Source organism: Lolium rigidum, chromosome 6 (genome assembly GCF_022539505.1).
Source record: "Lolium rigidum isolate FL_2022 chromosome 6, APGP_CSIRO_Lrig_0.1, whole genome shotgun sequence".
NCBI classification, from domain to species: domain Eukaryota; kingdom Viridiplantae; phylum Streptophyta; class Magnoliopsida; order Poales; family Poaceae; genus Lolium; species Lolium rigidum.
Genome location: NC_061513.1, coordinates 320,232,602 through 320,244,598, shown reverse-complemented (window position 1 = coordinate 320,244,598; position 11,997 = coordinate 320,232,602). Strand labels below are relative to the sequence as shown.

The 11,997-nt window shown below is 41.8% G+C and overlaps 1 protein-coding gene across 1 annotated transcript; it reads left to right on the top strand.

Moving 5' to 3' along the window:
* Positions 1 to 8,320: 8,320 nt before the first annotated feature.
* On the top strand, positions 8,321 to 11,248 carry LOC124665421 (UDP-xylose transporter 3-like). The gene is made up of 7 exons (XM_047202834.1): positions 8,321 to 8,444; positions 8,974 to 9,158; positions 9,395 to 9,462; positions 9,544 to 9,676; positions 10,011 to 10,172; positions 10,252 to 10,518; positions 10,770 to 11,248. The coding sequence occupies exons 1-7, from the start codon at positions 8,321 to 8,323 to the stop codon at positions 10,893 to 10,895; spliced, it is 1,065 nt and encodes a 354-aa protein (XP_047058790.1). The 3' UTR covers positions 10,896 to 11,248.
* The last annotated feature ends 749 nt before the right edge of the window (positions 11,249 to 11,997 follow it).

Genomic DNA, 11,997 nt, shown 5'->3' with positions numbered 1-11,997 from the left:
AAGAAAGTGTAAAATTTTAATACTAATTGCTATATATTTTAGGCTACACAAAGAAGATAAGATCTAACAGATTTTATAGCAAATATTTTGTGTAGCCTAGAATACAAAGTGGTTCGCATTGGGATTTCGCGCGTTTGTAGTGCACATCATTGGCTACCTCTTGAATTTTATTTCAAATATGAATTAAGAATGTTTGGAAATAAAGGGCTACCTGTAGATCAATATCCGTTTTGAGTTTCCGGCAGCATATACTCCAATTAATTGTGGGCGCTGCTCATTAGTTGTGCAATATTCATGAAGATGTATATGGTGTTTGTTTGTGCACTTATGGTGTTTCTTGTCCTAGGACCATGAGATCCACTAAGGCCCATCCTCATGGGGTTGAAACCTGAAAGAGTGTGCACACCTTCTATCTTAAGTTCAACGGTTGGGACCAACCATGTTTGTTGTGTATCATTTATAATGCGGTTATAATCATTCTGCGTAGCTACATATTGGTATGAGAAGTAGTATGAACTAATTGATGTACATATATAGCTCTTGTGTTTGAACATGACGCTTTTTTTTCTAGAGCTTTTCTACGTAATTGAGCAGAGAGTTTTCTCTCTCTTGGTCGGCGCCGCCCTAGGAGGTTGCATAGCTCTTGCGCTTTTTTTTATTTCTGTATAAAGGCATGTGTGTGTCTAAGAAAGATCCCCTTCACGGGCTTTTTGTATTCTCTCACAAACCTAACCAAGAAAGTAGGAGTGGATTCCTACAAATGCATCTAGCTAAGTAATAATTTCCTCTTATTTGTATGGGTAAAATAGTTATTTTTAGCCCACAAAAAAAGTTAGCAAGTGATTAAAATATACAACCAATCCATTTCTAGATAAAATAATTAATTTTGATATAAGAAGAAAGATGTTAGCTATGGTAATTAAGATAGAATTATACTATTTCCACCCGGTCTATAGAAGGACGGCGCTTCATGCCTCTTGCCGGGCTAATTGTAGGATGGGACATTGCGACCGGTGTGTTATTCCTAAATTATTGGCTCAATTTTTTCACAATTCAGTTCCTTGCATGATTACATGTAAATCTCAGTGATGGCGGCATGGAAAATAACAAGATAAAGATAAATATGCAAAATACTCTAGTACTTTTTTCTCTTAATTGTTGGTACAGTGCCAGGCAAGCGGTGGACTCGTTTTTGGATTAGGGAAGGGAAGAAGGGGCATAAGCACGGCAGATGTCATACACTTGAGTGACAAAGGAAAGCGAGACCGTACTTCTTTTTCTAGGCTTGTTCTTAGATAAGGTTCCCGCGGAAGATCAAGTTGGTGAGTCATGTGATGGCAAACCTTCCCGCACGGTTCGGAGTGCACTGAAGACGAATGAGAGGTTTACCACCACATCATTATAAGGGGAGCTCGCTCGATTCGCAGATTGGCCTGACTCGCAATTCACTTTTGACTCTATTTTCGATAGCCTGACCGTAGTTATATTGCTCAATTGCGTTTTTGATGTTGCAATTGGACTATCCCATTTGAACTCTATATGCACCTCGCGGTGCAAAACTCAATTTCTACAAAATGCATATATGAAAAACAGATGGTACTAGCACACTATAAGATCAACTAGATCATTCAATTTTCCACGTAGGCTCCAGAGGGCTGCCGTGCACCACTGATGTGGCGCCACGTCTCCGTTCCTCTTTGCTTGCTCCAAAGGGTTGGAATATAGGACCATAGACGATGTTCCTCCATTGTTAGCTCTAAGCACCAAGCTCTCATAGTTTCATGTCAAGATTTATTCCTAATCTAAACATTGTCACCTAACACGTTTAAAACTTTAAATACTTCCATGCATATCTCAATGGCACTACTACGTTGTGTGTTATTGAAGGAATAAACATACATATAAATATATGTATACTTTTATAGTAAAGTGTACCAATGCAAAGCTTGTTATCATCTCTATTTTTTAGCTCCCAATATTTATTCATAATCTAAATAGCTCGATTGCTCACACATGCACAAAATGCATGCATTGTTTCTTATACTAACCAGAGAAGTCATGATCCAACAATAGTTTTGCTTATTTATTGTTATCGTAATTAGCATGAAAATATTTCTAACTAAACTTCTTGTAAAGAGTTCGATAACTCTTTAACTTTATTTACCTGAAATACCAAAACTCTTCAAAATAGTAACCCCTTACCCAAATTTGAAGTAAATTAAAAAATCTCTAAAATGAATATTAGTGATTTTTAAAAAAGATTGCTAGTGATTTGTGGATTTTGGATGTTGTGTATGATAATTTGAATGTGTTGCAACTTATGTGTGTTTTGTTGCACACACATAATCAACATGTTGCAGTGACTCTAGGTATCTATTGCAACTGTTGTATTCATGCTTCAGCATGCAAGTGTTTTTCTTGTGGTTCTACAAGCGTTGGTCTCCATGCTACTTTCTTGGGATGGTTTTTATTGAGTTGCTGCAAACAAATTGGTATTTGTTGCATACACACATTTTTCTACAAAGCTGTGTACAAATGTTGTGACGTGTTTTGCATGGTTTCACATGCCACCAAAAAAGTCGTGACGGTGTTGCAAGTGCACAAAAAGGTGTCGCGTTGAAGGGAGGGTCATATGATGTAATGATGGGACAACTTAGAATCATGATTTTAATTCAGATGAGATGGTCCCTAAGGCAGTTGATCTGGATTTTTTCTACCCGTTGCTATCACTAGATTTTTCCTAGCTACATATTTGTGGGAGGAATACTTTTTGATTCCAATCAAACTCTCTAATGATGCTATGTCCAACTTTCCATCCTTTTTTAACCAAAAGAACTAGTTGAAATTTCTATATAATTTGTTAGATTTTATCATTTTTGTGTAGCCTAAAATTCAAAGTAGTCTGTATTAGGATTTTATAGGTTTTTAGTATATACATCATTGGCTACCCCAAAAGTTTCATTTCGGAATTTTTGAATCTGTGAAATACGAAAATCAATGTATTCGACCCCCATTTGTCCACTCACCAAGGACCTATTTATTTAGCTAGTTGTTTTCGACTCATTTGTGCAAAGGACGACTTCTAACAAATGTACATACCCTATAAAAAGGATGGTAAGCTCAACTAGATTATTTAATTTGCCAGCTAGGATTTAGAGGGTAGGAGTGCACCTGGTGGTATGTTGCTGAATGCATTGATTTCCGGCCACCTCTCTCTGTTCTTCTTTGCTTGCTGCACAGGGGCGGAATATGGGACCAAAGGCAGAGATGGTCCTCCATTGTTAGCTCTAAGCACCCACCTATCATAGTTTCATTTGAAGATTTATTCTTAATCTAAACAGTGTCACCTAACACGTTATCTCCATGCATATATATCTCAGCGGCGCTACGCTGTTGCAGTGTTCAATAAAAAAAACATAGACATGCTTTGTATACTTTCCTATTAAAGTGTACCAATGCGAAGCTCATATATAATTTTTTGTTATAGGGTCAATCAAACATGTACGATCCAGCTAAACACTGCAGTCATGATCCAGACATATTTGCCGTTTATTTATAGTAATCGTAGTTAGCAGATAATTGCTGCTGTTTAAACTTCTAGCTAAAGAGCACTTCCATTCAGACAGGTTCTAATCAACCATTGCATGGCACTATGGCAGTTGCATCAGTCAGTGTCAACCTTGAGACCTTGGTCTCTGATGAGTGAGTAGGCTATCGGACTTTGGTGGTGGAGTGTCGGTGGGTCACACGGTGCGGTGCATGGGAAGGATTGGAATGCGACCTCCGGATCAGCATCAGGTGGAGGCCGCCCAAACCCAACCAACGCAACAACTTGCCGTTACGACTGTTTAATTAACTAAAACCCCAACAAATTTGAAATATTTAATGTTTTCTTCTAAGAGACAGTGGCGTGCCACCAAACTCCTCTAACGCTAGCTAGCCTAGGCGCCTCTCACTTTCTTCCTCCTTATCCACACGGCCTAACCGCTGCCAAGGAAAATTGTTTTCGAAGCAAATGTATGAGCTAGTGAGGAGATTCATGCGTGGCCGTTTTGGTTGCAGGAAGAAGAAAATAAGGAAAATGATCGAGCATCGATTTGTGGCTGCGGACAACTATATTTATGTGAGTTATTCTAGAAGAAGAATAACAGGGGATCAAGTTGTTCCTCCCATGGTCGACAGTTTGTAATAACCTGACAAGAAACTCCAAATGGAGACCAGGTTACAAGGAGCCATTCATTTTTTTTTAAAAAATATAATCTTATTTTGAAGTTCCACAAAAGTCAGAAAAAGAAATCATGCATGTAGCCAATGATGTACATGTACTATATTACAAGCGTGGAAAATCCCAATGCGAAATAATTCTTTCTAGGCCACATAAAAGTGACAAAAGCGTGGATGTAAATATAGAGGGCGGACCACCTCGAGTGGTGGAGGGTGGATCCCCTCACCTTGGCTGCAGCGTGTCCGATGGTGCAGGCCTACCTCGCCCAATCCTTCAGCTTCACACTGTGATGGTGGCCGCATCTTGGGCTCAAGTCCGTGGATGCTGTGGCGGCGACCTCAGAAGGTGGACCATGCGGGTGTTCCTTAGGTGGGCGACATGGAGGTGGTGATGGTCTTGTCCCTTTGGTCATTTCGGGCGAGGAATAGGCAGTGTGAAACCTTGGTGGTGGTGGCGCTTTGGCTTCGACATTTCCCATATTGTGTTTGGAAGGCCGAACTCAGGACAGAGGGCGGTACGCTTGTGCGGATGTTTTTCTAGGCGAAATCTCCACCGCGTTTCGATGGCAAGACACATGTAGGTACCATTACCCTCTTGGCGAGGGGGGGGGGGGGGGTCGTTGTGTTTACCTTTTCTGTGATGGGGCTCCAGGTGAAACCCCTTGACCGCCGGTCTCATCGATGGCGGGGCGTTGCGTTGCTAACCTCTTGGGTGCGTCATCGTGGAGCAATTGTCCCCTTGGCATAGTTCCCGTGTCGCCGATGACAAGTTTTGATTCTTCGTGTACTTTTTCGTTTAACTTTGATCTATTATGTAAGAGAGTTTCGTTATTGCCTTTGTATCGGTTCGACCGTGCCTATTTCGATGAGGTAAATATAGTGAACAATGCACATTTGAAAACTACAAAATTTATCAGATGTGTCATTTTTGTCTAGCCTAGAATATTAAAAACTAATACATTAAGATTCTACACGCTTGTAAGATACATCATTAATTACATCTAAGGTTTTTCGAAAAATAAAAATAAACGTGTAAATGTGAATCACAGTGTCGTCGTCGCGTTCGTGCTTGACTTGAGGCCGGTTGACCAACGCTTTTGCCACCACTACGCTTGATTTTGAAGCAGGCTACAATAGGGATCAAATATAGTTTCAATACCGCAGACACATACCCAACTTCGTGGTGATCTTGTTGAGCATAAGTGGCAGTTGTTTATTCATTCCATTTTCTGTTTATGTAATGTGTGATTTGAAATATTATTTGCATTCATGATCATTCATTTATTTGTTTAATTATTTGATCTAAAATTATTACAATTTGGATTATTATTGTATTGTGTGTTGTTGGAAGAATCATAAATTTGGTTTCTGTTGCTATATTGATATTATTTTGTCAAAGTAACGAATATGAGATAAAACAACAAAATCATGTTTTGCAATATCCCGTGGATCGGCAGAACAGATAACACAAACTTAAACGAAAACCATATATTCAGTTTTACAGTTTAATTCCGTAGGACCTGTTTTGCCGCGGCTCGTGCAGCGTTTTTACGGTTTACCACAAATAATTTTTACAGTACGTGTTTTTGATGTATATGCCAGAGATCTCATGGCAACTGCAGGATGGATCTCTGGTGAAGATTCCTCCAAACAGGAAATATTCCGGTGCAATCACCTGTCAGAGTTTTATTTGACTACTCAATACTATTCGCTATACTACACTAGTAGTACTTGGCTGCACACTATTCACGATGCCAGCCAAATTAATCCGCACGCAGTATGCAAAGTTTCTTCACAAAGCGACAGAACGAGAATGACAAGGCGCCGTGAAAATCGCTCAACTCTCTCTCTTTCTGCGGTAAAAATACAATTCTAGAAATTGACCTGGTACTAGTATCAGACTAGCAGGAGTGTAATAAAACTGCTGTGACCTGGTAGTAACGGGAGTGTAATAAAACTGCTGCTCAGGTGGAATTAGGTCAGTAACTTTTGGTTTCTTACCTTGTCATTTATGTATAATCCAGTTATGGAACACTATTTTCTTTTATGGGCTATGACTTTACACACACGATTGTCGACCGCCAAACATCCAAAATGCAAGCCACTACAAGAGGCCAGTTTTTCGGGCCTGATTGCTATTTGTGTAACCTAAAGGGACTTGCCACCAAAACAAACTCTTTACAGGCCAAGCCATCCCATCAAATCAGTACGAACGATGGGAAATCATGCACCAGGTTTCAGGTCATAAACAAAAAAAAAAAAACTTCCGTGCTTTCTTTTATATTTATGATTTTTTTGAATAAATAATCACATTTCTAAATCGCTATGTCAATGAACAACTATATCCGCCATATCATCTCCAAGTAACTGAGAATCGAAGTAGTAATAATATTGCGGTCAAGTTTCATTAAAATGTTTTTCATGCCTCAACCATAGAGACAAGTCGTGTGTAATAATGGTTCACTGCTTCCCGTTACATTCGGTGAAACCTTTGCGGCTGATGTTAGAGCGCTAGTGGCATCTTGATTTCTCCCAATTTGTTCTATCGTCGTCATGGTCTACTAGTTCTATGGCCCAATGATCTCTGTCGAGGGTAGAACAGTGGATGGTGGCCAAGTTGTTTAGGGCTAGTGTAGGGCTAGTGGAGGGGTCGAGGTTGTGAGAGTAGTCATTTTAGCCCTAGGTTGTCCTTGGGATAGATGTGGCGGTCTCAACACTTGTCTCAACCGTGTTGTAACTCGGCTGCTTGGCATTTCTTTTATGAAGTCAATACTTCTTTTCATGATATATCCTTGATTTTTTTATCACCCCTTGTGGAAGGTTGGCCACAGTGGCGGGGATTAGTGCAATCCATGGCCGACGTCCTTAGCTTTGTATCATGCTCTAAAAGATTTTTTAAAGATTTTTCTAGCCTCCCCCAAATACTCGTATTTTTTCTTCCTTTTGCCCTCATGTGTTTCCTTTCAAACTCCGCCACTGGACGCTCGTGCGACTATTCAAACCTTGGAGGTCAATCAAACTTGTCGAGGAATGATCTTTCGTGAGGTCTTTATCGAAGCAACGCGATATAAGTGGCAGAGCAAGAGATGGTGACATAGTTTTAATGTACTCTCTCCATCCCTAAAAAAAAACTGCTAAACGAGTAGGGAGTTCGTTATTTTTTTTGTCTTCATATGATGTCTTCATTCTTCTAGCGATGGTGATGTAGTTTTGATATAGTTCCAGAGTTTGTTAGCTTTTTTTTAAGTTTTACGGTACGATGTAATGCCTTCTCTTGATTAATAGTGTCATGCCCGCGGTGTTTGAAAAAATAAGCTTGAAAATCTGATGTAAATTTAAACTAAGTGGTGTGCAATTTCATGCAACAAATAATTAGCAAAACTTCACTAGTTTTTAAAACAACTAAAAGATAAACTAACGAAAACTAAAGCGATTTAAGGAGTTGAATCCAGCTTGCAGCAATGATGAAGCGCCCCTCACCAAACGCCAAGGAATCACAAAATCTTTCCCATTTTACACGTGGCCACAATCAGTCGAGCACTAACTGCGAGTACTACTTCTAATCAAACATGTCTCCAGAGAATCACTAACCACCCCCCGTAAAAGCCAACAATCACACTCAAGTCCATGCTCACCACCAAACCCGGAACAACAACCGAGCGGAAATGTCTGGTTTTTATATAAAAGCCCCTGTCTCCGTCTCCGGTTAGAGTCAGAGGGGACGGGTGGAGTCTCCCCAGGAACGCAGCTAGCGCGACTACACAGCACGAGCTGCCGACCGACCGCCAGCGGAGAGCTGACCCGGATCCCGATCCTGCACCAGCCCAGCCTCCCAGATCTCCCTCCCGAGCTCCTCCCCCAGATCCAGCTCCAGGCACTTGGATTTCTCTTCCTTCTCCCCGGAGCAAAGAAAGAGGTTGGTGCTTCTGACTGACCCGGCGCGCGGTAAAGCTCGTTTCTTGCTCCGCTTGCTCGATCGGAATGTGATCTTGGTGCTGCTCACCGCAGGTCCCGCCGGCGGCGGCTCTGGTCGAGAAGCTCGCTCTTCGGTCCCGTTTCTTGCTGCTTTCTGTCGGTAGGCCCGCGCACGGCGGAGATGGGGGTGGCGGGGGAGAAGTTCCAGCTGGGGACGGTGGGGGCGCTGAGCCTCTCTGTCGTCTCCTCGGTCTCCATTGTCATCTGCAACAAGGCCCTCATGAGCGCCCTCGGCTTCATCTTCGGTATGAGATCCAATCTTGCCCTCCTACAGCTCAGTTCAGATGTGCTCCGCTCCACCTTGTCTCTGTTCGCGCTTGCTTGCTTGCTTGTTTCCGTGGATGCTTCGGGTCCACGCTATGCGTCCCCCTCCTAGTGCTTACTGCTTGTTGATATGTGAGGTCCAGATTTGGTCCTTGTGTGGTGTGTTCAGCGTTCAGGATCGGGTGTGTGGATGGGTAGATTGATGCTGTGAGGACCCTGTTTAGTGAGAACCACAAAAAAATGTTTTCTTGTGTCGGTGGAGTTCCTCCAGCATATGATTGCTGTGAGTCCTAAAACAAAATAGATGAGCTGTGAGCTTAACTTACAGCTACTCTGACTAAAGGAACTAAAATATGGAGGAGAAGGGCTAGAGTGAGCTTAGATTGTGCTACCAGGTGATCTGTTGAGAGGGAAAGAGTACTAATTCGTCCAAACATATCAGTAATACAAATTTAGTTGGGCAGGTTGGTTAACCTGAAATTTCACCCAATTTTGCTCTTTATCATGCAGCAACCACGTTGACAAGCTGGCATCTTCTGGTCACGTTTTGTTCACTTCATGTGGCATTATGCCTGAAATTCTTCGAGCACAAACCATTCGATGCAAGGACCGTTATGGGGTTTGGCGTGCTCAACGGCATCTCAATTGGGCTCCTCAATCTCAGTCTAGGTTTCAACTCTGTTGGTTTCTATCAGGTAAGAGATGCTCTTTGCTTCCCTTGTGTCTGAAGTCTGAATCCTTATCTGGAAGTTGCTTTGGGTGTACACAAACTTAGTGTGATTTTTTAGTTTTAACACATGTAAAATATCATGGGAGAACAACATTCTATGAGAAGGGTCGCAGTTGAGATGTTGCATTCTGTGTGATGCTCTGGATGTTTTTCGGCCTTACACTACACCAAGCTCATGCTAAAAATGCTCTTTATGTCCAGATGACAAAGCTGGCCATTATTCCCTGCACTGTTATCCTGGAGACACTTTTCTTCAGGAAGAAGTTTAGGTTGGTATCTTGCTACATCACTATGTCCTCTGTGCAGTGTAATAGTTATCATCTTAACATGTTTCTGACTTAATTCTGCAGTCGGTACATCCAGCTCTCCCTAAGTGTGCTCCTTTTTGGTGTTGGAGTTGCAACTGTGACTGATCTGCAACTCAATGCTATGGGGTCTGTGCTGTCTTTGTTGGCAATCGTCACGACCTGCATTGCTCAAATTGTATCCTTTCGACGATTAATTGTCATCTTCTACTGTAAAACGTCTCTGCTTGCCAAATCATCTTATATGATAATAAAGTTACATGTAGGTATAGCATGTCATGTAGTTTGTCAATATTAGCTAATTAAATAATAAATGGAAGTGACTTCCTACAGTTACTGTTTTTCTTTTCTTCAGAAAACAGCAATATTGTGTCTAGCTTACCTGTTGAACATCAATAGGTACTATAGATTTTCTATCCTACTCATAATACCTCTTACAACTGCAACATCATTACGATTGAGTATTACTTTTGTTTTATGGTGTACGATTTGAGTCCTTAACTAGCCGACAGATGACCAACACAATTCAGAAGAAGTTCAAGGTATCTTCAACCCAGCTGCTGTACCAATCATGCCCATACCAAGCATTGACCCTGTTCGTTGTTGGTCCATTCCTCGATGGATTTCTGACTAACAAAAATGTCTTTGCCTTTGACTACACGCCCCAAGTTCTGGTAAGTAGTGAACTAGGCTGTATCTTGATTGTTGACACAGCTTCATATGATTCATTGCTTGCTCTTATCATTTGTGCAGTTTTTCATCGTGCTGTCGTGCCTGATATCAGTGTCGGTAAACTTCAGCACTTTCCTTGTGATCGGGAAGACATCTCCTGTAACATACCAAGTCCTTGGTCATCTTAAGACATGCTTGGTTCTTGCCTTCGGGTATGTCTTGCTTCATGATCCATTTAGCTGGAGAAACATCCTTGGAATCCTGATTGCAGTGATTGGGATGGGACTATATTCATACTTCTGTACCCGCGAAACTAAACCAACTGAAGCCTCTCCGCAAGTCACTCAGGTACATTTTCCCTGGTTATTTTCATTCTGCTTTGAGGTGAAAACATTTTCTGTATTTTGAAATGGATCTGCTGAGTGGCATGATTGAGTAAGCACAAGAAACTTAGCATGAGTCTTACCATATTGTACGCTTAAGCTCTATCGATTTGTTTGATGTGCTTCATTTGATATTGGATGGTGGTTCTCTGCCCATGTATCTGTTGTGCTGCTACCATTTTCTTGCGATTTACCACGACATCATCTGCATCGCAGGTGAAGGAAGGTGAATCAGACCCTTTGATCTCGGACTCCTTAAGCAGCGCCGAGAACGGGGCCGCTGCAGCCGACGATGAGCCTCTGAAGGTACCCATGTGGAGCTCCAAGTACGCACGGGCATGAACGCCGCTCCGATGTTGGTTCATGGTACTATACATAATTATTCAGCTTAGTAGGCAGATAGTAGGGCTGGAAGGAAGCCAGCCAGCCCTGAGTGTAATGAACGTTCCTTGTTCCATTTTTGGGCCTTTTTTTTATCTTGCTTTTGTTTTGGCTTACCATGTCCATGGTGGTGTTGTTAAAATGGATCTCACTCCGAATGACTCCAAATGGCAGATCTACCTTGAAGCTAAGACACACACAATTGCTGGGCAGGAGACCTCTTGTATTATTTTTCACATGTTCAGCTTCGAATTCGCCCTTGTAAACTTGTAACTTGGTAGCAAGACATAAATACCAACACGTAGTTTACATTCTTTTTGTGCCATGTTCAGTGTATGATTGGTGAAGATCGTTGAGCTTCCAGTTTGTGATATATGATGGGTTATTTTTTTCTTGGGTACATGTTGGTGACGGTGATGTGGAATGGTATAGTACACATGGAAAGCTGATTTGTTCAGTCATGATGTGTAAACGTATACTCTGAAATAATAATAATGATTATGACTATTATAAAATAAATAAATACAAACTACAGTATATTATAAATTCCAGGAGGCTTGTTTTTCATTGCTTAAAGTTTTCTGCAGGGGAATCGAAAGCAAATAATATAAGGGTGCGTTCGGTTCCAGAATTTGGTGGAACAGAGCCGGTCCATTCCGTGCCTAGGACCAGTTCCTCTGTTTCGGTTTGGTCGGAGGAACCAGTTCCTCTGTTTCGGTTTGGTCGGAGGAACGGTTCATAGGAACGGCATATTCCTCAGATATGCGGAATGCACCCATCCGGCCAAATCGGTCCGACGACGAGGAACAGATCGCTAACCAGCCAAACTAATCCTTCCAACCTTCATTAGCATGCGGGAGGCGACAGCGGCGCGCGCGCAGGCGGCTGCGGTGGCAGGAGGCGGCGGCGTGCGCAGTTTCCAATTTGCTGTTTTTTTCCTCTATTAGCCCGTTTTGAGTTAAATTAGCCCGTTTTGAGACAAAAGGCAAAGTTTAAGTATAATTATGGCTATTCCGTTCCGCTCCGAATTCCCCCAACCGAACAAAAAGCGGAACCGTTCTGT